General features: G+C 30.6%; 1 protein-coding gene across 1 annotated transcript in view; it reads right to left on the reverse strand.

The window, feature by feature from the left end:
- Positions 1 to 4,149: 4,149 nt before the first annotated feature.
- Positions 4,150 to 26,595, reverse strand: part of LOC126761120 (glucose transporter type 1) — a 33,525-nt gene continuing 11,079 nt past the window's right edge. The window contains 5 exon segments of the mRNA XM_050477068.1: positions 4,150 to 10,466; positions 10,521 to 11,824; positions 17,198 to 17,301; positions 24,146 to 24,285; positions 25,967 to 26,170. Of these exon segments, the coding sequence (XP_050333025.1) occupies positions 8,916 to 10,466; positions 10,521 to 11,824; positions 17,198 to 17,301; positions 24,146 to 24,285; positions 25,967 to 26,170 (3,303 nt within the window). The 3' untranslated portion in view covers positions 4,150 to 8,915.

Raw genomic sequence — 26,595 nt, forward strand, 5'->3', positions numbered from 1 at the left:
AACACAAACAATTATACATGTTAGTGTTTTGACTATCGGTTTCGGTTTTAGTAACCCAAAAATTAGCAAGAAACGGACGCTAACATTAATTAGTGTTATTGTTTACTCTTTAGATTGCAGATAAAGAGCTTTATAAATATTTATTTATTAATGTATTGGGTATTATACCAAAAGAGTAAGTCAACATTACAAAAAAAATATATAAATATATTATAAAACAAATTTCACAAAAAAAAAAATAAAAAAATTAAAAAATATTAATAAATTAAAACAAAAGTTAAAATTAAAAAAAAAATAAGTATGTAAAAACTACAAGAGAAAATTAAAAAATACTTTTAAATTTAATTATAAATTAATTCAATTAAAAATATTTGTAAATTTTTTATTAATTAAATTTAAAAGTATTTGTTAATAAAATTAAAGGCATTTTTGAACAAAATTATTTAAATTTAATTAACAAAAAAATTTTAAATTAATTTTAAAGGTATTTTTTAATAAAGTTAATTAAATTTAATTAATTATAAATGCTTTAATTAATTACTAATTAAATTTAATTAATAAAAAAATTACAAATAGTTTTAAATTTAAATGTATTTTTTTATAATAAAATTAATTAAAATTAAAATTTTAAAATTAATTAATATTTAATTTAATTAAAAAATATTTTTAAAAATTTTTTCATGCAACTGACTTACATAATTGTCCACTATTCAAAAAATTTTGTATACCAAATCTATTTTTAATAATTATCGGTAAATTTTATTATATTTACTATCATTGCTTATGCTTCAACTATTCATTACAATAGTGTTATAATTTTTTTAATTTTATTGTTATTATATGTATGTATATATATATATTATTTAAATATTCAAGTGCAATAAAATTATACCGTTACGAGTTATTTCCACTACCGTTAGTTGTTAGTATTTTAATTACATTGTATTCATGTTTCATTTTGTGTTTCCTTTTTTTCATAATTTTATTTATAATGTTATATTTTTTTAATTATTATATAATATGTACAAAAAGAACATAACATTGTTGTCGCTATTTTCACTTTAAAAACCTTTTTTGGCAGTGCATTGAAAATTTTAACTATTTACGAAATGACTTAAATCATTATGCGATTTTGTTGTGTTTTGTTTTGTTGCTTGTTTTAATAATTATTTATTTTGTTTTTGCTATTTATTTGTGTTACTTTAGTTTAATGTCATTTCACTATTTGTTATTTATTTTTTTTTTAATTTGCATTCTTATTGTTTTGCTCATTTTTTGTTGGTTAACTGTGGCGCTAATGTTGTTGTGATTTTTTGTTTTTTGTATAATGTTTTTTATTTCTAATTTTTGTATTTTTATTTATAATTTTTTTTATATTTTTTATTTATAATTTCAGTATTTTCAATTATTTTTTTAAACTATTTCCTTTCGTTTCATTACAATTAATTTGCCTAATTAATTTATTATATTTGTTAATAGCTACGATTATTGTTGTCACTATTTTAAATTTACTTGTATTATTTTTCAATTAATTTAATTATTTTTCCTTTAATTAAATTATTATTTAAATTAAATCATTATTTTTCATTATATTTTACTTCTATTTTTTTAATTTTATTAAACTTATATTTACATACAGTGTTTTTTCGCACAAGGTACATTCGATTTGAATTGTTTTTCCTTTTTAATTAATTTTTTATTTATTTTTCGTTTTTGTGTTGTTGTAACACTTGCTTGTCGCGCATTTTTTGCTTGTTGATTTTTTCTTTGAATTTTCGTTTAAATTAATTTTAGCTTAATTAATTACTCAAATACGCTTATACATGTGTGTGTGTGTGTGAGTGTGGACTGGTGTGTGTCATTCAAAGAAATGCAAAAGTGAGAAACATACAACAACAACAACGAATTGCTTGGTCAAATCAAGTTACTTAAATGATTTTTGTTTTTGTTTTTCTTTTTTGTTACCTTTTCTTCATTTCATTTTAATGGAAGACAGTAGTCGTATTTATAAAAAAAAATCACACAAAAATTGCACACCGATTGCAAATGCGAAATTCTTGGTTCAAATTGCGAGCAGTGCCTTTAGAATTCTGGTGAAGTGGCAAGTGTGTATTTGTTGTGCTTCTAAGTGCTTTACATATGCCTATTTTGCTTTGAATAATTTTTTCATTCAAATTACTGTTTTTTTTTAATTTCAGCCATTTAAATGTTTGTTGAAGAGAAATTAATTCGCAGTATTTTTTTTTTAAATTATAGGAACTTTATAGCATGAAGCTGCAGTGGTGTGTGTATTAAGTGTGCGCTCTTAAAGCTTAAAGCCCAGAAAAGTGTTCGCGGAATATCGAAATTTGTGTTATATTGTGTCACGGATTCATATACTATTAAAATTTTAACATTCAAAAAACAACCATAAAACAAAAATAAATTAAAATTTTAAAAACAGATATTTTTACAAAAAAAAAGAATATTGTAATAAAAAATAAAAATAAACTGATATTTAAAAAAAAAAACAAATTGTATTATTTCGAACAAAAATTTTCACAAAAAATTTAATTAATAAAAAATAAAAATAAATTGCAAAATTTTTTAAATTCATATTTAAAAAAAAACAATTTTTAATAAAAAATTTTAATTATAAAAAATAAAAATAAGTTTCAAAAGATTTTTAATTGGTGGACTTCCAAAAATTTTTTTTTTTTTTTAATTTTAAAATATATACATAAAAGATAAAAATAAAATGAGAAATTTTTAAAATTTAAATTTTTCCAAAAAACAAAATAAGTAAATCAAAACAAATTTATAAGAACAGTTTTAATAACAATTCTTTTATATTTTATTATTTCAAACAAAAAATATTACTGAAAAAAATTAAAAAAACTTACACAGAGAATGGAAAAAATTTCAAAAATAATTGACAAAAAAAAGAAAAATTAAAACAATATTTATTTAAAACAAAAAAATATCCTTCCAAATCTGGAGTCAAATTATTTTTGAATCTTAAAACAATTTTCAAGTAAAAACTATGTTTACAAAAAAATTTAAACATAATATATACAAAAAAAAAACAAACTAAAAAAATTCAAAATTAACATTTTCCATAAAAAAATTATTTTAATAAAAAAACTAAATAAACGAACAAATTTATTTTATAAGATGTAGAATCAAATTATTTTTTAATTGAAAAAATATTGCGACGAAAAAAAATTAAAAAACAATTTGTAAAAAATAAAAAATAATATTTATTAAAAATATTTAAGATATTTTTGTTTTATTTTGTATTTTTGTTTCATTTCCAAAAAAAATTTAATTTTTTTTTATTAAAAATATTTAAAAATAAAGTTTTTTTACTTTGTATTTTTGTTTCACTTCCAAAAAAAAAATTTTAATTTTTCCAAAATATGCAAAAAAAAATATTATTTTTGCGTAAAAATAGATATTTTATAGGAAGAATTATTTAATTATATTTCTAAAAGCAAATATTTGAACAAAAAAATAATGCAAAATATTATATTATAAAAAAAATTAAATTAAAATATTATAAAAAATTATTTTTAATTAAAAAAAATATTTACGCAAAAAAAATTATTAAAAAATTGAGAAAAACGTAATATTGAAAAAATAACGAAATGTTATAAGTAACGGCTTAAATACTATAATAAAATATTTTTTTCCCAAAATATTAAATAGGATTATTTTTTTAGTTTCAAAAATATATTTATTTAGACAAAAAAATACAAAAAAATTTCTCAGAGGCAAAACACATGCTTACAAACTAAATAAATATGTATACAATCAAATATTTTTTTAAAAGAATTAAAAAAAAAATATTTCTAGAAAATAACAAATATTAAAAAATTAACACTGAAAATTAAAACTAAATTTCTGTTTAATTTTTCCAAAATAAATTAAAAGAATACAAATCAAAATATTTTTACTTGAAACAAAATATTACAAAAAAAAATTTATTTTATTAAAAAAAATATTAAAAAAATACAACACAAAATATTTAAAAAAACAATATTTACAAAAAAATATTTAAAAAAAATAAAAAACAAAACTTATTTTCTTAAAAAAACTATTTTACAAAAAATAAGCTGAAAAAAACTTTTCACTAAAACAAAAATATTCGTAGTTTTGCATTATTTTATAAAAAAAACTAAAATATTTTCACTTGGCGCGTGCGAACTTTAACTTTTAGATTACTCCCTAAATACTTGAAATACATGTATTTGTTGTTGTTTTAACACTTTTAATCTATTGCGCACGCATTTTGCTCTTTGTTTGCATGTACTTTAACGTCTTATCTAATTTATTTGTATTATTATTTATTATTATATAGTTGTGTTTTTTGTATTTTTTTTTAATTTTCAACTAATATTTTGTTTTTGTAATTCATTATTTAATCATTAATCATTACTTCTGCTGAATTGATATTACAAAATTGCGTCTTTTCAAATTCCATACGATTTACAACTGAAGTCGACTAACAACTTTACACATTTACTTATTATAAATCTACACTTTATCGTTATTTAGAATATTTTTTTGCAATTTCTTAAAATTAATATTTTCATAAGTATAATTACATATATAAAAAGTAATCTGTTAATAATCGAGCAAGAATGAGTCGTAGTCAGTGCGAGTCAAAGTAAAAGCTTTTGTAGAATTAAACGAACACACAATAAGATCAGACTGAAAGGTTTAGAATTTGCCATCGACCGATTATTTAGCTAAAGGTTGTGTCGCAGGACTTAATTACATATACATACTTGTATCTACATATTTTATATGTTGCTACAGGAAACAGGAGGACAGGAAAATGTAACTGTTGTGGAACGATAGTCAGCTTAAAGTCTCCACAGAAGCTTCAAGGAGTTGTATTGTACTTAATATGTTTTTATTGAACATCGATAAACTTTGATGAGTAGCGAATTGAAGAAACAACTTGCATGAGTTATTTATTCTAGCACAATTGGTATGTGAAAGATAATACGACATTAAGATAGAAGTGGATTTAGTGTTCCGGAGGGCAGCCACCATCAGAGGAATAACCAGCATAAGTTACGCCGCGATAATAGTCAAGACTCGCTATTATAGCATCGAGTGTCTTTGTGATAAGATTGGTATGGGAGCCAGGACACAGCGGAATCGCAGGAAATTGTAAATCTAATGAGCTAGCGAGGAAATGGGAGCGGGTCGGTGATCCCGTAAGCTCTTTTGTTCTACTACCAGATAGCTGGGCTTCGCGGGGGCTTGGGCAGCGCTGGGCCACCGTCGGTAAATACGTTTTCGGAATATCCTTTTGGACCAAGATCGATCGCAAAAGATCTAGTGATCTCTTAGATCTCAGTAAGGCGAGCCTTTCCCTAGTGGTGGGGCTTTTAACAGGCCATTGCCCTATTGGCGTCCATTCTGTAATGCTAGGATTCTTAACACACGCCATCTGCAGAAGTTGTATGAAAGAAGGTGAGGTGGAAACAATCTTTTGGAACCATTTAAAAAAGACTAAATACTAAAAGGTGCTCCATGTATGGTTGCCATACGAGTCAACACAAAAAAATACAAATAGTCCGAACTCCCATCTGCGTATCGCAAGAAAATCGATGTACTTCTGAAGCGAGCGTTTACTGGTGACAAAAAGTAGGTCAACTACGATAACGTCAAGTGAAAGCGGTTTTGATCAAATCGCGGTGTGGGAGCGGATACGGTGGCCGATTCAAAACTGACGGTTAGAAATGTTATCCTATGTGTTTAATGGAATTGGCAAGGACTCGTCTATTAAGAGCTCTTCCTCTATGGTTAAACTCGTATTTCGAAACTTCGTCGACCTGGAAGAAAAAATAACTACAAGGTCTGACCGGAGACTTAAATGTGATACGATACCACGGAGACCAGTTAGCCCTTGAAATTCGCTCCAATCTGTTTATCGGGTTTGACCTTCTGGGGGATTCGTGATGACTGTGGCTTAAACCTAAAGGACATAATTGAAAATTCAATTTAGTGTGGAGTCGCACTGCGGCCGGGTGCCGAACTCACAGCATGGCAGAGGTTTTAGGTCGCCCTCGAACCCGAGCAAGGTGAAAACGGTTTCCCTTACCTGATCAATCGGAGCCAAATAATATTTTCAAACTTCATGTATTATTTGGGGCGCTGATCAATGCATTGTTTTGATCTATGTGCTTTTAAGCACCGTGGGGTAAAGCCATCGCCGGCGGGTATACATATAAAAAAGAACAACGACTGTTCGTCAGCAATAGGATCGTCTGAAAGAAGTTATTGCTCAGCAGCGACCAGCTTTGGTCGATAGAAGTGAAATTGAGTTCCATCAGTACACAACCAGCCCACAAACATCGGCAGTGACTCGTTATCAGTTCCATAGGAGACTTTATTGGTGAGAAATTCGAAATAGAAATAGAACTAACTTTATAAAATACCTTCGTGGTATTAGTAGATGACTTATTTGAAGATTTAGATTGATAAAACATAACTAGGCAACAGAAGATCTTGCTTAATATTTTACTCTCAGCATGCTTACTGAGAGTTGAAAACTCATACTACGCTCTCTCTCATTTACGAAATGCTCTCGTAGTGTTCTTAACATCACGATCATGTCATTGAACGATGCATTCTTATAATTAATCAAAGTAAATGTTCTGTCTGGAGACTTGCATATTTTAGCGCTGTCCCCTGCTCACGAACATCTATCGCTGAGAGATACTTGCAATTGTTAAAAAAAAGAGCGGAGTTTTGTCGCGTAGTCGGACGAGTAATATTGATAATGAGACGCGGCACCATGGAAAAGGTAAAGGACAAAGCTTTCTATTAAAGATCGAACAACTGCAGTTCTTTTAGGTGCTCAAATTACAGTTATGCGTAATAAAAATGCAGCGCAACAACGATATGAAATTTGAAAAAAATTAAATTTTGTTTTCTGAAAAATATGTCTTATATTCGTAGCCAATGTATTGGTGCATGCGTGTACGTATGAGTGAAAGCTTAGTTATTTCTAGTGTGTGTGTGTGTGGGGTTTTGGGGCTTTTAGGTTTTCGTTTTTTGCTTCGTCGAACAGTTTAAAATCAATGTGCGCTTTAACTTAGCCTTACGAGAACTGCAATGCTGCTTGTTTTAGGGGCTTTACTTTTTCTTGGCTTGCTGTTATTTTTGTAAATTAACTGTACTGCATCTTTACTATGTGATTTATTTAATTTTTGTTTCTTGCTTGCTTTTTTTCGAATATAATTGGAAAGTACGAGTTCCTATGCCATGAATGCCAAGTATTTTTATGCATATTATTATAATTTTTGTTTTTGTATTTTATTGACTAATACAAATTCATTTGATGCATACCTTACGCTAAGGGTTCTCACAATAATCACCTATTTCTTTTGCTTGCCTTAATTAATTTAATTATTTTTAATTAAAATAGTCGTTGTGTCACAATTTCGCATTTACTTTTTTTTTGTTTTGCTTTTACATATATGCTCGAGTGTTTTTTGCTTTGTTTTTTGTTTTTTGAATTATTAAAGTATAACTGTTTATTTTTCATTTTTTCATTTGTTAGTTTTAATTTTAGTTGCTTTTCGTCAAGCAGTCGTCGGCGTCGATCTTGCGCACTGCACGCCTGCTGATCTCGTGTTCCGGGCAAATATTTGCAAGCTTTAATGTGTGTTTACCGTTATTTTATGTCTTTCTGTGTGTGTGTGTGTAGTGTGTATGTATGTGTTTTTGTGTACAGTAGAAAAGAGCGTGCGCAGCCACGCCCCCAACAACTCACACAGCACTTTGCAACTCACTATTTGGTTTGTGCATACGGAATTTGGCATTTAATTGGGTGGTGTTGCCACACTTTTGCATTTCTTATACATATACATATATTACTCAACTTCTATTGTTTTTGCATACATTCGCATATTTTGTTTTTGGTTTTCTGTTTTACAGTTAGATTTTGTTTTGTTTGGCAGTGAACAAAGTAAATAATTTACGTCTGCTTATGCTTCTAGGTCCTTACACTCAATTCAAATAACGGGATAACACGCCGCACCTACCCAAGTATTGTGTACATTAGTAGACACTCTTCTGCTTCTTCTTATTCTTCTTTTTCTATTTTTCAATACTTATCTACAGCTTACTGCGCTTTATTGCTTTTCAAGATTGATACAAAATACATATTGACATATGTATGTATGTATGTATGTATGTTTGTTTTTGTATTTTCTAATGTCAGCCGCTCACCGCACGCCATACGCTTGACGCCTGCTGCTTGATTGCGAAGATCAAGCTTGATTGTGTAACACCAAGGAACGCTAATTGATTGCTTAAGTTCAAATACATGCCATGGATGAGTGAAGATTGGTCGCCCGAGCGCCAACTTTAGCCATAAAACGTGCTGGAAGTCGTTAGATCTGGAACTAGATCACATAACGGTAGAGCAGGAACACTTTCAAAATCAGTATGAAATAAAATGAAAGCTTGTTGGCCGCACAGTTACGCTTTATGTTTATGCCAACCGCCACTTGGGAAGTCAATGAATCCAGAACTCTTAGCACATAACTGTAGTACGCGCTCAGTTTGAAAATCAGCACAAAAGTAAGTGAAAGCTCGTCGAAAGCTCCATTACACTTCGTGCTACAGCTGCCGCGACTTCAATTGCCAGCCTCGTCCAAACTAAAGGCGCGTCGGTTGAGCGCCACGACCACATACCGTTTGCCGAAGTAGGGAGAATCTGCACAAAATAGAGACACGTATACACATAGCAAACTTTTACAATTACTTCGCGCTAGCAAAGCGTCGTTCAAACGATCCAAGTGTGTTGTTGGATGTGTGCTGACAAACGATCGATGCACGTTTGCTGTGTACATATGTATAAAGGAAACTGCTCAGCGCACATCGATCGTTGGGTCGTTCGATCGGCTAGCTCACTTCTTGCGCAGGAAATCGGTATATTTGCGTGCACGCTTGCGCACCTTTTTGAAAGCATTGCTGATCTTAAAGCTTTCGGTGAAATGCTGATGTTGATGATGATGATATTGCTGGTGATTGTGATAATGATGATGTGCACCGCTGTTGGGTGAGTGCTGTTGATCGGCGCCATGCGCCTGATAATGAAAATATGGATGATGTGCGTTCACATAGGAAGCGGCAGCCGGATTGATGGAGGCCGACAAACATGGTGAAGAGGCTGGCGATGCAGGCGATAGTGGTGAACGTGGTGTTGGTGAAAATTGGCAGCTGCCACGACACGATATCAAATTGTGATCGGAAGCAGCATCGAATGATTCGAAAGAGACACCAGTCGGTACAGGCGATTGCAGTAGGGATGAGTGATGATCATCGCTTGTGGCGGTGATCGTTGGCGAGCCACAAGTGGCGCTGGAGCAACCACCAATTGCGCCTTCCTCCTCGGCAGCAGCAGCACTGCCGGCAGTGCTAGTGAAGTCTTTGGGTAGCTCACCAATGCCTAGCGGCTTGTCAAACTGTGAGTTTGCCGACATGTTTGTGTAGTCGTAGCTTGGGTAGGTGTATGGCAAGTAGCCGCTGTGATGCGCCTCGCTTGAGACCGCAACTGTATCACCGCCGCGTGTGGTGTTAATGAACTTGACTTCGTTGGCGTTGCGTTCGGTGTAGTTGCCGAAGACGATATTAATATTATTCGTGCTAGACGAGAGGTTGATGTTGGTTGGTGAGAGCGGTGTGCTGCTGCATGAGGACGCGGCACAGGCTGTGGCGCCCTCAGACTCGCCAATGGCTGTGCCAGCAGCAACGTTTGAATTCTGATTTAGATTTGTCTCTTTGCTGGAGTTGCGTCGAAAACAGAATTCGTAACCGCGTACGCTGTCACCACCCTCCGAGGAGGCAGCACCGGTATTATTGTTGGCGAAATTGTTTTTATACTGGAATTCCAAGGCATTGCTTGGTTGGAATGGATAGTTTTTAGAATTGTTCAACACATCGTTGGACTGTTGATTGCCCTTCGAGAGATATTGATGTATGTCTTCGCTGGTGATCTGCAGATCTTGATCGAGGTAGGTGTTACATTGGATGTAGTTATTGCAACAGTTATTGTAGGAGTCTGCCTCCTGATGGAAAAGCACTGTGGTTGATGTCTCCTCAAAATCACAGTTCAATGGGCTTTCGCGACATTTGCGCGCCGCCGCTGCTGCCGAAGTGCTTGGGCGCTCATCGTGCGTGTGCTTGCGGCTGCTGTGCTGCATGGTGTACGAACGATGCTCACTGCGATGTTCACTGCGGTGCTCACACTTAGTTGGCTTCGGTTCGCGTGGCATACGCGTTTGCTCATCCGCCGAAGTCCACGGATCTTTGGTGTCCAGCTCGCTCACTGCGCGTTCGAATTCGGTAGGTGACTTACCATCGGCCAGGAAGCTCCAACGTATTGGTGACGGCGAGCACGCATATTCGGGCAGATCATTGCTCAGCGCATCCTTTGATGTTTGTCGTTCGATGGTCACCTTTGACGGCGAAACCACAATTTTGCCGCCACTACCGCGTTTGTCCAAATCGGCGGCATCGATACCCATCTGTTTGGCACGATCGAAAACGGAAGTTAGTGAGCCGGGCTGACTGCTTGGACGGCCAGCGTTTAAGCCACGCAATGAAATCGATGTGTAACTGGGTTGTCGCTGGTGCAAACGACGTTTACGCAGCGCAACCGATGCCGACTTAATGGAGTTATTGCGACTGAGCGATGAACGTGAGCCATACAGACTAGTCGAATCGGTCTGATAGCAATAATCCGAAGACGTGCAACACGACGAAGGGCGACGTGTGGAACCATACAGGTCCTCTGCGAAATATTGCGCGAGCTCAGTGCGCGAAGAGTTGCAACAGGTCTTGCGCACCAAGATCTCTTGCACCTCACGATCCACACAGGTTGGATCATGGCACGTGTTCAGCGAGGTGCTGGAAATATCTGTGGCTGAGCGATGACGTCGTGTGCAGCTGCTGCCATGTGTGTGGCTGTGATGCCGATTTGAGGAACGCGGTTCGCTATGCTGGCTATGTCCATGTGGACCATGTAAGCTTGAGTTACCGCTGCCGCCTCCGCCTCCTGCATTACCATTACCTGTACCATTTCCATTCTGTTGATGACTGTGACGCGAACGTCGGCGCCGATGATTATGCTGATGATGCTGATGTGGATGATGCGTGGATGAGGTTGGCGCATTGCCTGCGTGAGGACGTGGTGGATGCGTTAGGGATGAACGCGGCAGCGAATCGGTTTCGTGCATGTGATGATGCGACTGATGCGGTGATGAGTGCTGGCTGTGCGAGTGATGACTGTGTGGCGATGTATGGCGACTATGGTGTGGACTGTGGCTGTGCTTGCGTTGCGCTTGGTGGCGGTGTGGCGTCGGTGTGGTGGTGGATTGTTGAAGCGGTTCCGCGTAAGCAATGTGGCTGTGACAGTGAGTTGGCTGGTGCATATATGGCTGATCGCCGTGCTGTTGTTGTTGCTGCTGTTGCTGTTGCAATTGCTGCAGGTGCGCTTGCGTGTCGTCACATACAATATCCTTATCATAGCTACAATGTACGTGATGATGTTGCTGTGACTGTTGCTGCTGTTGTTGTTGTTGCTGTTGGCGTGATGTTTTCGATTGTGTTGGGTGTTGTTGTTGTTGATGTGGGTATTGGTGTTGTTCAGCATTCGTTGAATGTACACTGGCAGTTTCAGGAGGTGAGGCGTTCCTCAGTCAAGGCCCGCTGTTCGGGCAGACAGGTATTTGCTGACGATGGTGATGGGGCGCAGAGGCACCGCTCCGGCCCTGGAGTGTATTTCGGCCGCCTTCTAAACAACGCTCGGATGCAGCTGCATATGTTGTATAAATGAAATTGAAAAATACATCAAAATCTATTCGAACTAATGAACGGAAAGCATAAAAATACTGTGGGTGGAAATAAGTGTGTATGTGTGCGTGTGTATAGAAAAGGTGGCGCAAAGCTTCTTCGAGTAATTCCTTGCGCTTTCGAAGAAACTTTGTGTACGTGTGCCTTTAGCTAGAAAGCATTGTGTGTGTGTGTCCTCTTCTGTAAAGCACTTATAAATAACATTTATTCTCTCTTAGAACTAAGAAGTTGCATGCAAGTTTGAAATATCATGCTAGAAAAATCACATGCGATATCTGCTAATACTATATGGGGGTACTGAGCGATGAAAACCATATTATATTGAATGTCATGCATATACTCTGTAACATATGTGAGATCTGGTTATATCATATTGATCGAATTATATAATGAAAGTGATATAATGACTACCTATTTTTGATGAATGGACGGTATATGCATGGCAGTGAAGGAGGTGAAAGTAAAACATAGAATTCATTATTTTTATGTATCGAATTTTTATGGTTATATGACTTTTCGGTGCTAATCCCATGACGGAGATTTTTCTTGAACTTAAATAGATTCGGATATGGAACACCCAGGTATCGATAAAACGCTTTGAATCTAATGGAAATCTGTTGAATCTTTACCTACTTGAAGAAAGTTGTACTCCGGAATTGTATCTCCAATAATGGAAAAGCAACCGCCCGGGATAGGCTCGGCGAAGCAATGATCCAAACAGAAAGAGTAGTTCTCCCTAAAATATTACTGACCTGTTTTGGTTCTGATGATATTAGTATTAAATACGTTTGAAACTTAAGAGGTTACATGGGTTTACGGGTTCCAAAAAAGCAATTTTATTTATTGTTTTATTCAATTCTGCAGCATTTCTAAAGTATTTTCTTAAATTTTCAAGTTGATCTGAGTAATAGTTTCGGAGATACAGCCTTGAGAACTTGTGCGCCTGAGGCTAGCTAGGCTAAGTGTTTTTGAAGTTGGTTGAGAAGATTTCTCGAGAAGGTCTTTTGAGATACAATTGTTAAGGACTTGGACGAAGGATTTTTTTCGATTACAACTATTTGAACTATTTGAATTTGTTTTTTTTTTGTCTGCCAAAAATCCAATTTTCAGTTTTTTTCTTTCGTCCAAGCTCTAAGTTAAGGGTTGAACTAAAAAAGTTTTTTTTTCACTTTAGATTATTCTGTAAGGAGTTATCCTGCCAACGCGAGCGCATCTTTTTTCCGAGAGGTCACCGCATATGGCGTCTCAATGGCCGAGTTTAAAATATTTTTTTTTTCCAAAAAATTCTGAATTCTTTTGCCAAATTGTGTATGTTTGTAACAATTAAAAAATCTAATAAAATATTTAATTTTTTCTATGAGATAGAAATATTTAAAAAAAGACTGTTTATTACCCGAGGAAACCCACATTAACCCTTAAAATGTATTAGCTAGCTTTTTGATACAGAGAAAGACTTTGTGTCAGGTTGGATGGATTTCATAAAAATATGTATATTTATATCCTTAACAGAGTATTATATAGCTGCAGTACAAAATTAACGTCAGAATCAAGAAAAAACGAAAACATCATAACAATTTTCTTATGACGAGATATCTTCATGAAATTCCTTTCTATGAAGTGAAGGGTATTATAGCTTCGGTGCAACCAAAGATGATAGTTTTACATAAAACATATAAATTGGCGTAAGTTGAGTTAGGATGTAAGCTGGGTTTCTTTAGTTGAAATGCTGTGCTTGGGAAGTAGGCCGATAGCAGAGCTTTAAGAAACTGCTTGCTCAAGACTATACGAATTAGGTTTAGATAGAAAACGCTTGTAATAAATTGTTGTACTCAAAAGTTTCAAAAGCTGAGTAAGCTATTTTTTTCCATTATATATGTGCATATGTATAGTATATGAGCCTTATGAAAGCAAAACACAAATTCATAAAATTCGATTTTTTACACTCTGATAGGATAGGCTGCGTGTATATAGGATATTTTCACTGTTTCCACTAACTTAGCGAGGTACTGTATGCGAATGCGTGAGTGTACGTGTATGTATGTGTGTGCTTTTGTGTGCATTAGTCTGCTGCGGCTGCTGGTGTCTCTTTGTTATACAAAAATTTTCTTCTGTTTATTTTTTTCATATTGATTTTGCAGTGAGCTTTTGTAATTGTTGTGAACGTGAAAGTACGGCAACTGCAACTGAACGCTACCTGACATCCTGCCGTGCGCCGAATGTCGTCGAAAACTGTCGCGATCGTACGCATCATACTCGTAGTGGCACTTGCGCACCGGCACGGGCGTGTGTATGTTCGTGCCATAGTTGGTGTAACAGGTTGTACTGCCGGCCAGACTCGTTGTCGGACCCAGAAGATTTGTGCTATCGCTTAGCGGATATGGACCCATACCTTCAACCGTTAATGAGAACGAGGTGGTTCCAAACACTTCTTAGTTAGATATTTGCATTTTTTTATAAATGGTTCGTTGGAAATTTTCAAATTGCAGTTTGGAGTGGGAAATAATTTCATTGTGTGTAGTGTGTTTCAAGTTTTTTAAAATTATTTTTCGAATATTTTCGCACATTTTTATTAATTTATTTTTGTTTTTGGTAGTATGTAGCCCATACAATATTCATAGAGTTCCGATTTTAGTTTGTGGTGAATACAATTTCATAGGTGTTTTTATTGATGAAAATGTGCGATTTTTTGATTTTGTGTTTTTGATTGCAATACAATTTGTGACGTCAGATTGGAGCGTTGTTTTGCGCAGATACATTTGTTGTTTTTATAATATTTTAATATATATTTGATTTGATCCAATAGTATAACCCAGTAAGTTTGTGATATCATGCATTTAATATTTTACCGTAAATCAAGTAGTAATGCCGAATTGTTTGAAAAATATGAAGAATAATTAGTCGATATTTACTTTTAATTCATAATAATTAATGACACAACAGAAGACTACTTTTTTCTACAAAACATAACACAAGACATAAGACTACAGACATTTTTTTATTGGTAAAAATGAATAAAATAAATAAAAAATAATAATAAAATAAAGACAAAGAAAATTCGATGAGTAAAGTTAGTTGAAAGCGACCAACAATCCCCAAAAATTAATATATGTATATTGTAATTAAATCCAGTGAATTGCAGCTCAAAGTTAGTATGGTTTGCTTCTCTATTCCCTCCGGCAAATTCTTTTCAATATGACATTGCCTATAAGTAGCCTAAGGGGCAACGAAAAAAAATCAAATGACAGAAGTTTTCCAGAATTTAGAAAAAGTAAAAATATTTTTGAATAATTCTTGTCATTATTTTTTCTTTTCACCGATTGTTGCTCTATATCATCTGATCAAATTTGATACGGTCTGACAAAAATAAAACATTTTCAAGAGTTTTATTTCAAACCCTTATTATCGCCCTCAAAATAGGGAGCTTTAGAATCAATACAAACATGGCAATGCAATTTTCCATACATTTATTATGAGACTTGGCTGAGATGGCCTTCAGTGCCTCTAGCGAAATTTAGTTTCGGCTCAATTTTGGAGTGCGATTCACTAGATTTACATATTCGACATCATATCATGCGCAACCACATCATATCTCCAGTTACTATGCGAAAATTTAGTTTTTTTTGGCATAAGTTTAACATTGACCTTCACAGTTGTGTGGAAGAAGGAGAGGTGGCACTTTATCCTCGATTGTCCAGCCTTTGTAAGAATAAGGTTGAATATTTCGACGGTTACAACTTTGGCGAATCAGGAGACATAGCCGAAACTGACATTGGTCGCCTAAATCAATTTTTGATCGGTCTTTACTATTACCCGGCAGAATAACAACAAATCGGCGGGGGTCATTGTATTGCCGGCCGAGCTATTCAACACCGCGGCGAAGAACTGATAAGGAGCATGCATCAGCTTCTTTGTAAAATGTGGTCGGACGAAAGCATGCCCAACGATTGGAATTTAAGAGTGCTCTGTCGAAACGAAAAAAAGGAAGACCCCACAATCTGCGCAAACTATCATAGGGTAAGCCTCCTCAACATCGTATATAAGGTTCTATCGAGCGTACTGTGTGAAAGATAAAAGCTCACCGTAGACAAACTGATTGGACCTTATCAGTGTAGTGTTAGGCCTGGTAAATCAACAACTGACCAAATATTCACCAAGCGCCAAATCTTGGAAAATACCCGTGAAGAGAGGATCGACACACACCACCTCTTGTCGATTTTAAAGCTTTAAGAGACTGCGGCTTCGCTGGCTAGATCATGTCGTCCGAATGAATAAAAACACTCCAGCTCTGAGAGTATTCGACATATTCGAGGAAGACCTTCTCTCCATTGGAGAGATCAGGTGGAGAAGGACTTGGCTGCACTTGGTGTCTCCAATTGGCGTCAAACAACGAAAAGAAGAGCGACTGGCGCACTGTTGTAAACTCGGCTATAATTGCGTAAGCGGTGTCTACGCCAATAAAGAAGAAATAGAATATTGGTAACTACGACATAATACATATATACTAGCATTATTTTGTAATCTCTTCAGCTATAAACAGAACATTTTGATACTTAAGTCGCTCAATATTCAAATACTCTCAAAGTTTTGGCGAATCGATCACAGATTATGCATTATTGGTGGGTTAAGCTGGTTGTATGATCTCTTACACTTATAAACAGCTCTCTCTTTCACAATATAGTTTAGCAATTAATTTTTTTTCTCACTGAATTTTCTTTCCAAAAATTAAGACGAAATAAAAAATGAGCAATTGAATTTTTTTTTAACAATAAATACAATACAATGACATATAGAAGTTATGATAATGATTACTAGTAAAAACTCAGAGTAATAAGTATATATGCATATAAGCAACTAATTTAATGAATATCGGAAGCGTTCGTGATTGATTAGTAATGATGACTATAGCACTATGTATGAGCGAATGAATGGTGTGGCAAATTGTTAGTAATGAATTTGTGTAGGCTTCACACGTTGCACGAAAATAAAGTAATTATAAAATAATTAATTTGTTAATTATTGTTAGTAGTTAATTGCACACGTGACACGTTTACATCTTTACGAATACATTCTGCACAACAACACATTTGTTTTTACTTATGCTTTTTTTTTGTTTTTAGTATAACGAATATATCTCTATATATAAGTACGAATATATGTAAGTAGAAATTTGTTAATTTTTCTTAAGTATATGTGGTTATACAATATTGTAGTGAATCTTTGTTTATTTGGTAAGTTGATTACTGTGTACACGAACACAAAACGACAAACAATACGGTAAAAAAACGAAACCAACAAATTTGGTGAAATTTTAGAAAATTTATTGTTTGATTCTTACGTGAGTCATGTTGGGTCTTTTCCTCAGATACCATCAATGCGGCATGTTCGATGCCAGAATTCATACTTTGTGGCTCCAAGCTATTTGTGCAGTTTAGCATACTCCTGAAATTCGCACACTCTACGATTATGTTTTAAGTGTATAGGATTTTCTTTTTAAATTTCTAAATTTTGTAAAATTTCAATTGTTATTGCTTTTTTTATGTTTTGTGTTTTGTTTTTGTTTTTTGGTTCATCAGTGTGACTAGTTGTGCTTATAGAGGGAGTACCTTTGCTTCACTGTTAGTTTGTGTTGCTGTATGAATTTACTCTGTGTTTCTCTTTGTTTGCTTTGACTTTGTATTTTGTTGTAAATTTGTCTAGTGTTTGTTTGGCGCACATTTTTTATTGTATACCTGAGCAATTGTGGAATCTGTGGTGGTTTTTTATCTTTCAGTGGCTTTTAAGAGGTCTCTCATTCATTTTATAAAACCGTTATGCAAGAGAATGCGTTAGAGAAATTGAGTTTAATTAAAAATGAAATCAAAAGCTTTTGAACATAACCTCAAAAAAAAAAGTTTTTAAGAAAACAAAATTTGTGAGACGAAAATGCAAAAAATATAATTTTTGATTTATGTTAGTTTGATAAATTGCTATTTCTAAAGTTTTGAAATAAAATTAGATTAATTTCTCTAATTTTGAATTTACGGTTTTATTTGATTTTTATTAATTTTAGTTTTGTTATAGTTTTTAATTTTAATTTTTTGTATTAAAACTTACTGTAATTGAAATGTAAATTATTGTAAATTTATTTTTCATTTAAACTGTAACTTAGTTCAGTGTTGCGTTAAATTCGACGTCAATTTAATTAAATTTAATACTATTAACTTACTTTTAATTATACCAAGTTAAATTTAAAATATTAAAAAATGAATTTAAATTGAAATTTAAGCCTCAAAATTAATTTTATATAAATTTACTTAAATTATAATTATAATTTTTTATTTAATTTTAATTGTAATTAATTTTAATTTCGACTTTTTATCTAAATTTTATTAAAATTAATTTTATTTTTATTATTAACTCTCTATTTCAGTTAGTTACAGTTAATTTTATTTTTTTAACTAATTTTTATTACAATTATTTGCTAAATTTTATTTAATTTTTTATATTTTTAAATTCGTATTTGTAGTAAATATTAAATTCAATTCTGAATTTTGGTTTAAGTTTAAGTTAGAAATTTTTAGTTTTAATTTATTTTAATTATAGGAATTATTTTGATTCTTTGTTTAAATTTAATTATAATTAATTTTAACTTTTTATCTAAATTTAATTATAATTAATTTTAACTTTTTATCTAAATTTAATTATAATTAATTTTATTTTTAACTTTTTATTTAAATTTAATTACAATTAATTTTATTTTTAAATTAATTTTAATTTTAATTATAACTAATTTTATTTTTCAATATTTTTAAATTCGAATTTGTATTAAAGTAAATTTAGTTTTGAATTTGGCTTTGAATTAGAGTTAAAATAATTAATTTTAATTTATTTTAATTTTAAAAATAATTTTGATTAAACATATATTAAAATTTAATTGAAATTAGTTTTAATTTTGACTTTTTATTTAAATTTAAATAGAACTAATTTTATTTTTAACTTCTTCTTTATATTTGATTTTAGTTAATTTTATGTTTTAATTAATTCGAATTATCATTAACTTTAGTTATAATTAATTTTCAATTAATTTTTTATATTTTTAAATTCGGTTTTGTATTAAATAGTAAGTTTAATTTTGAATTTGAGTTTGAGTTAGAATTTTTTAAATTTAATATTAATTTTTGTAATTATAATTATAACTAATTTTAAATAAAAAGTTAAAATTAAATTAGTTATTATCTTATTTATTAATTATTTGATTTTATATAAAATTTATTTAATCTTAATTTTATTTTTCATTTTGAATTTGAGTGTGATTTTAATTTTTTTTTGAATTTTAATTATATTTGTTGAAAAATTAATATTAATTTTAATTTAAATTTTTTAATATGTATTTTAGTTTTAATAGTAAATTTTGTTTTAATTTTAACTTTATATCTACACTTAATTTTACTTTCTATTTTAATATTAATGTAAGTTTTAATTTTAATTTAGCTTTAGTTTTAATTTAAATTGAATTATATACATACATACATATATAATTTTAATATTTTTGATTTAAAGTTTATTTCTAAATTTGAAATTTTAATTTCAGTTTAAGTTTGAATTTTAATTTTCATTTGAATTTTAATCGTTTTACTTTAGATTTTAAATTTTAGTTTAATTACTAATTTTAAAATGAAATTTAATTAAAATTTAAATTATTAAAATTCAAACTCAAATCCAACTGCTTATTTTAATTCAAATTCAAAAATTAAATTTAATCTTAATGTCAATTTTAATTTAATTTAAATTAATTTAATTTAATTTTAAATTTTCTTTTATTTCGACTATAGTTTTAATTCAATATTAATTTTAGTTTAATTCTAATTTAAATTCAATTTGGTTAATTTAATTATATTTTAATTTTTAATTTTAATTTAATTTTGATATTAATTTCATGTTTTTAATTTTAGTTATATTTTATTTTGTTTATTCTTTCTATGTAACGCAATTTTATTTTTAACCCTAATTATTATTGTGTATTTAATTTTAATTGGAACTAAATTACTGATTAAAGTTTTTTATATTTTAATTGAGAATTCATTTACCTTGCCATTGTTTTTAGAATACATATAAATAAAAAACGAGTTTTCCTTAAGTTAATTTTAATTGTGATCTTCAACAAGACTTAATACAAACTAAATACAGTTTTAGAAAAACGGATATGTGTGTATGTACTTTAAATATATACAAAATTAAATGGGATATTTAGAAAAAAATAATTATGAAAAATCAAGTAATAAAATTGGAGGTTTTGTTTTTTTTGTGGTTCACTGTTGTTTCGAGTGCTCGTCAGCCGCATTGCGAGGGGAGATTTCAATATCGGCGGTGGAATCGCTTTGTCTGTGCAGGGATTCATCATCGCTACGGGAGAGGACGTGAATGCAACGGAAAGTAAATTAAGAAAAAAAAAGTATGTACATAAATAATAAAAAAGTAGTTAAAAAATAGAAAAAAAAAATTTTTTTTAAATAAAAAATGTAGAATAAAATTATTGTGTAAGCGAAATATATGTATATATTTTTTTGTTTCTTTTTTGGCGGTTGGCAACCCCTTTTCGACAAAAATATTCAAGCTAATAAGTATGTGAGTGTAAGTGTACGAGTTGGAGGGTATGTAGAAAATGAGAATGCATGAAGAAACAACAATTTATGAGCAAAACTTTCGCCTTCTAACTTCGCATCGTTAATGAAACTTCGAGCTGAATGACTGAGAATTTGGAATTTAGAAGAGCAAATGTAAATAGTTGAGTATGTACATTAAATTTTCAATGTTTGATGATAGATTTACGTTGAGAGTGACACGAAAGCAGGCATTCAAAGCATTCAAAATCGTCAAAAATATTAAAGGAAGGCAATATATATGTAAGTAAGTATATACTCAATATAGAGAACGAAAATGAAAACGATTCGTAAATATGTATCATTGTATTAAATTCACTAAAGCGTTTCATGGAGAATAATCCAAAACACAAACTACAAATAACGGTGGTTTAACTACGGCAAAGGCATGGCCAGTTAAGGAAGTTGAAGACTTAAAGAGTAAGCTAAAGAGAAAAGATAAACTGTATGCTAACAAATTCTCAGACTAATTCGCAATGATTTTCAATAAAAATTGTCTTTAGTAGTTTTTAAAGCAATTTTTTTTTTAAATATTTTATTTTTATAGAAACTATTTTAAATTTCAAAATTTCGCTGCGTCTAAAAATTGTTTTATTGAGAACAGAAGTTTGTGTTTTTGTATTTTTTTTTCAATTTGTTGTTGTTTATCATGCAACTTACCCATACAGTCTACTATCTCGGAATGTCCTTCTGTGTGTTAACGTACGTTATTTTATTTTAATTTTTTTTGCGTTTTTTTTGTTTTTTTTTATTTTTTTTTTGTTGTAAACGATAATTAATTAATTTTTGGTTTGTTTGTTTAACGTTTGTTTGGTTAAATTTGTAAAAAAATAATAGAAATCTCAAATTTTATTTCTCAGTGACAACATGACAAGAAAATGCGTTATAAAATTAATATAAATTTGTTTAAAACAATTTAAGTTAAGTTTTTAAAAAACGGAAGGGTTATAAAATATTAATTAATTCCTAAATTAAGATTAATTTAAAAATCGTGCAAATGTTGGCTAAAGGAAATTATAGCGAAAAAACCGAAGATGTCATGGCATATATGACTTGGCCGACAAGTGAAATAAATTGTTTTTGTAAAAAGGCATATTATATATATTCAAAATTGAAAAGCCCTTGAGTTTTAGGCATTGAGAGAGTTTAAAAATATTCACAGTTTGACTATAAAAAGGCAGCTAGTTGCGGAACTAATACCGGTTAAGATTCTCTCAGTTCTTAAACTAGACTGTAATATGTTCAAAACGGACCATAGTTGACCATCTAAGCATAATTCAAGATGAAAATATATATTTTTGTCATAAATACCAATCATTAGCGACTATTACAGAAGAATACAAAAACTTGTAGATAATGCTGCCGAATTGTTAGTTCTGGCTGCACCACGCCATCTACTACTGAGAGGGTACAATCTTTTAAATTTTAGAGACATGATCGACCTCTCACTAGACAAATTCCGTCTCCTTGTCGTGCTCTATACAGGGCTCAGAAAGCACTTGTCCAATATGGGTATAGTCTCTTGTTAAAACTGCCCGTTTTCCGACATGGAACATGAAACTGCAGAACTCCTGATTCTAGATTGTCCAGCAATTTGTAGAAGTAGAAGCGGGCTCATGGCTCTAGATTCCATCTACGTGGACAGGGATCACATCACCTCAGTCGCGCCCAGCAAACTCCTGGAATTGTTCAGAGTGCTGGAACTTTGTGACCATGTGTGCTATAGGAGAGGGCACAATAGACTATAGGACGCAGTGCAAAGCCTCATTGATGATTTTCTATTTATCTACTTCTTACTGCTGCTAAAAGCTGGTCTGTTGTGGTGCTAAAAATCTGACAGTGGTAGGAAAAGTGCCTCCTCTGCAAAGACTTTTGATTAATTTTCTAATCTCACTATTGTTTTTTGTCTAAAATATGTTCGAAGCTCTATGGTAAAATATTTGCCGGGAACTGTGTAAGATTAAGTCACATTCTGTCGGCTTAGTGGCAGGTTAGATTGGCATTCATCTCGAAGGCTGGTCAAACCTCTCATGTCATTGCTACTATACCCATTTCAAACTTCCCTCGTTTCTATTGAAAACGCTAGAGAGACTCATGGACCTGTACATTAGGGGTCGAATTCTAAGGAACGGGCTATTAAGTGCTTAGCATGCCTACAGGTCGATCGACACTGTCTTCCACTCAGTAGTGATGGAGTCCTTGTATGTAAATACTACATATTACGTTGCTTGATATCGAGTGGGCCTTCGAGATTATTGGAGCTCTTAACAAGTCTCAGGTCGAAGCATAACATCTATTGTCTCTTTTGCAACAGAACGGCTGTGGCATAGTGAAGAAGTGACTGTCACTTCGGAAAGTGAATTAGGGCACCCCGAAAGGTGACAAATTTTCCCTTTTGGTGAACGACCTTTTGAAGGAACTTGAGGAACGGTTCTACCAGGTTGTTGCCTAGGTATACGATGCAACTCTTTTGGTAAAAGGAAAATTCCTCAACACGGTATTAGCTAGCCATATATCCAAACAAAACTGAGCTGGTTTTATCTACTAGAAGTTACAAAATTCTTGATATTCCTCTTTACGTTACCTTGAGAGGATCTATTTATTCACCGGAGGACAAGGTGCACTACTTGGGGCATGTCTTTGATAAGAAGCTCTCATGGAAGCCAAACATCGAAAAAAGAGGTGAGGCTTTCACCAAAAGTCGTTTACTAGATGGGTACTCGGTTACGTTGCCGGTGAGACGCCCGCACGAAATTATTTATGATTATATGTACTTTTTGGAGATATGGATCACATTTTATGTTTTAGATAATTTAAAGTCAAAAAACTTAAGTTCCTCTTGCCGACCACTGCTCAAGTACCGATGATACTGAGATAATCTCTTTCGGATATTCTTTTTAAAGGGAGGATACTCGTAGCAGCAAAAAGCCATCTTTAGCTTAAATTAAAGAAATATGCCATCTCTCCATCTCGTATTAATAAGGTACATAGTTAGAAAGTGGAAAAAATTTCCAACTGGTGTTTAGTTTTTGGTCTACTGATAGTTCAGGCATCATTATAAAATATAAGATTAATAGACAGAAGCCAAAAATGCGTAAAATGTTTATTTATCTATCAATTTTAAGCGGAATTAAGCTTGATTCCTTATAGAATGATGTGCGGCTTGGCTATAACACTCTTCGCTTCATTCGTAATTATCTACACTTCAATAGCAAGAATAATGAGGAGTCTCGAAACCTTATTGACACTCTACCGACAATCTTCACAGAAGTGTATCGTCAACCAAAAAATATCAAATCTATTTATGCACTTTTTACGTTAACAAATTATTTACACTCAAATTATTCATATTTTACAAGTAAAGTTTAAGAACAACATTTTCAAATTGACTTAATGAAATGAGAACCTCTTACACTTCAATATATCTTTTAGTAAGTAACTCTTAAGCACTGTCAAGAAATAAGTATCTGTGGTATGGAGTTAGTATTATTGCAATTATAATTGGCAATTTGACTGATTGGATGAGAATTAGTGTATGTCTTTTTTGGCAATTTGCAATTAATTTCTCGTAATTATAAAAAAATTTAGCTCAAATATAGACATATTTATATGTTAGTAAAGATTTTATGTATGGGTTTTTATACCTTCCATTTCCGTGGCGGAACAGCGCGCATATCTCCTCGAATGTCTTATTCTTAGTCTCAGGAACCTTCTTGTAGGTGAATATCCAAAATATAGCTAAGAAGACGCTAAATGGCAAGAACGTGTAATTCTCCAATTCAGCCTGTGGGTGGGAGATTAAAAAATTTTGATTTAGAAAAGTATGTTTTTTGAAATTAAAATTAAACAATAATACTTTTTTTAATTTATAAAAAATTATTTTTATTCTTTATAATATTTTTTAAAGTATTTTTTATAACAATTTTGGTAAATTCGTTCTTAAATATTTTCTTTAAAAATATTTTTTAATTTTAAATATAAAATAATATTTTTTTTTAAGTTTTAAAATTTTTTTTATCATATTTTTCTAATAATATTTAATTTTTGTAATATTATTTTTAAAATAATTTTCTTTATTTTTTTAATTTTATTTAAAATATTTTTTTTTTCAATTTTTATGTTTACTTTAATCATATTTATTTTATGTGATATCTTTTGTAAGAAATTTTATAAATATTTTTATAACAATTTCGTAATATTTTTAAAAGTTTTCTTTATAAATATTTTCTAATTTTAAATTTTATATAATTTTTTTAGTTTTAAATTTTTTAATTTATTTAACCATATGTTTGAAATAATATTTAATTTTTGGAAATATTTTTTCTGAAAATTTTATTTATATTTATTTTTTTTATTTTCAACGTTGTTTAAAATAAAATTTCTTTTAATTTTTAGTTTTCACAATTTCTTTAATTATATCCATTTTATATTTTTTAAAACATATTTTATATGATACATTTTATAATATTTTTTTTTAAATATTTTTTTATAAAAATTTTTTAATAATTTTTATAGTAATTTTTATATTTACTTTTTAACTTTAAATTTTATTTTATATCTTATATTGGCTTTTCAACTTTATTATTTCTTTTAATCATATTTTTAAAATAATAATTTTTTTTTAATAAATTAAATAAATAAAAACAATAATTTTAAAGAAAAAATAAAAAAAAATTATAAAATTTATTACAAAAAATAGAAGAAAAATTAATTTAATAAACATTAAACATATATTTTTTTATAATAAAAAAATTATTTATTAAATTTAAAAAAATTATCTTTAAAAAATTATAAAGAAAATATAAAAAACTATTACAAAAATTATTAAAAGTCATTAAAACTATTGATTTTGTTATAAATTATTATTATTAAAATTCATAAAAATATTTTTATTTATTTTAATTTAATTTTAAAAAATAATAATTCTAAAGAAAAAATATAAAAAATATTACAAAAAATCTGTAAAAATTTATTTTGTTAATATTTGTTTTATTTATTATAACCTTTTTTTGATATTTATTTTATAATAATTTTTGTAGTATATTTTAATTTTTATATTTATTTTTTTTTTTAATTACTAAAATGTATTTTCTATGATGAAAATGCAGACCTAAAAATTTTTAATAGCATTTTTAACATCTTTTATAACTTTTTAAAATATTTTTTTTTAATAATTCTTATATTTTTATCAATTGGTTGCTTTTTATTAATTTTTTATAGTGTATTTTTTAATATCTTTTTTTGCAATAATTTTTTTGTGTGTTTGGTTAAAAATATTTTTTTGTTAAAAATCTTTTTTTAATAATATTTTTGAAAAAATTATCTATATTTTTATATAAATATTTGTTAATTTTTTTATAATTTTTATAATAATTTTTTATTTTTAAATAATTATTTCTTTATTACATTCTTTTTATAAATTTTTATAATAATTTAATTTTAGAATAAAAATGCTTTTAATTTACCTTCATACTGGGGAAACCAATGCCGACAACAAAGTTCGCCATCCAATTGACTAGTACAGCGATCGCCATCGCGCTGGGTCTTGGGCCTTGCGAGAACAATTCCGCCGTAATCATCCACGGTATGGAACCGGGTCCCACAGCGAAGAAGACGACAAAGCCGAGCGTTGACACCACCGACAGATACGACATCCAATCGATCATTTCCTGTACATAACCAAAAAACTCCTATACAAAACGTGTAGTTACCGATTCTCGATGATTTGTAGGCTTTTTCTTGTTTCGTTTTACATTACTTTTGTTTAGGTTTTGTTTTTTCAAATGTATTTTCAACAAATCAAGGAGAATAAAATATTCGTAAAATATAATTTCAAATAAATAAAACATAAAATATATTAAGTAAATAAAGTGACTATGGCGTATTTGTCTAGAAATGGTATTGTTAGCTGTTTTAAAATAGTTTCAACACATTGGCGCTTTGCCTAATATACCGTTAGCCTACAGAAATTTCATACAAAGTTGTTGCAAGTTATATATTTCTCATAAAATAGGGTTCTCTGTACAAAATACTTTTTTTACATTGCATTCTGTGGGGGCCTACTGCTACGGACGCTTTCATAAGCAGCGCTCCG

This window comes from Bactrocera neohumeralis, chromosome 6 (assembly GCF_024586455.1).
Source record: "Bactrocera neohumeralis isolate Rockhampton chromosome 6, APGP_CSIRO_Bneo_wtdbg2-racon-allhic-juicebox.fasta_v2, whole genome shotgun sequence".
Taxonomy (NCBI): Eukaryota; Metazoa; Arthropoda; class Insecta; order Diptera; family Tephritidae; genus Bactrocera; species Bactrocera neohumeralis.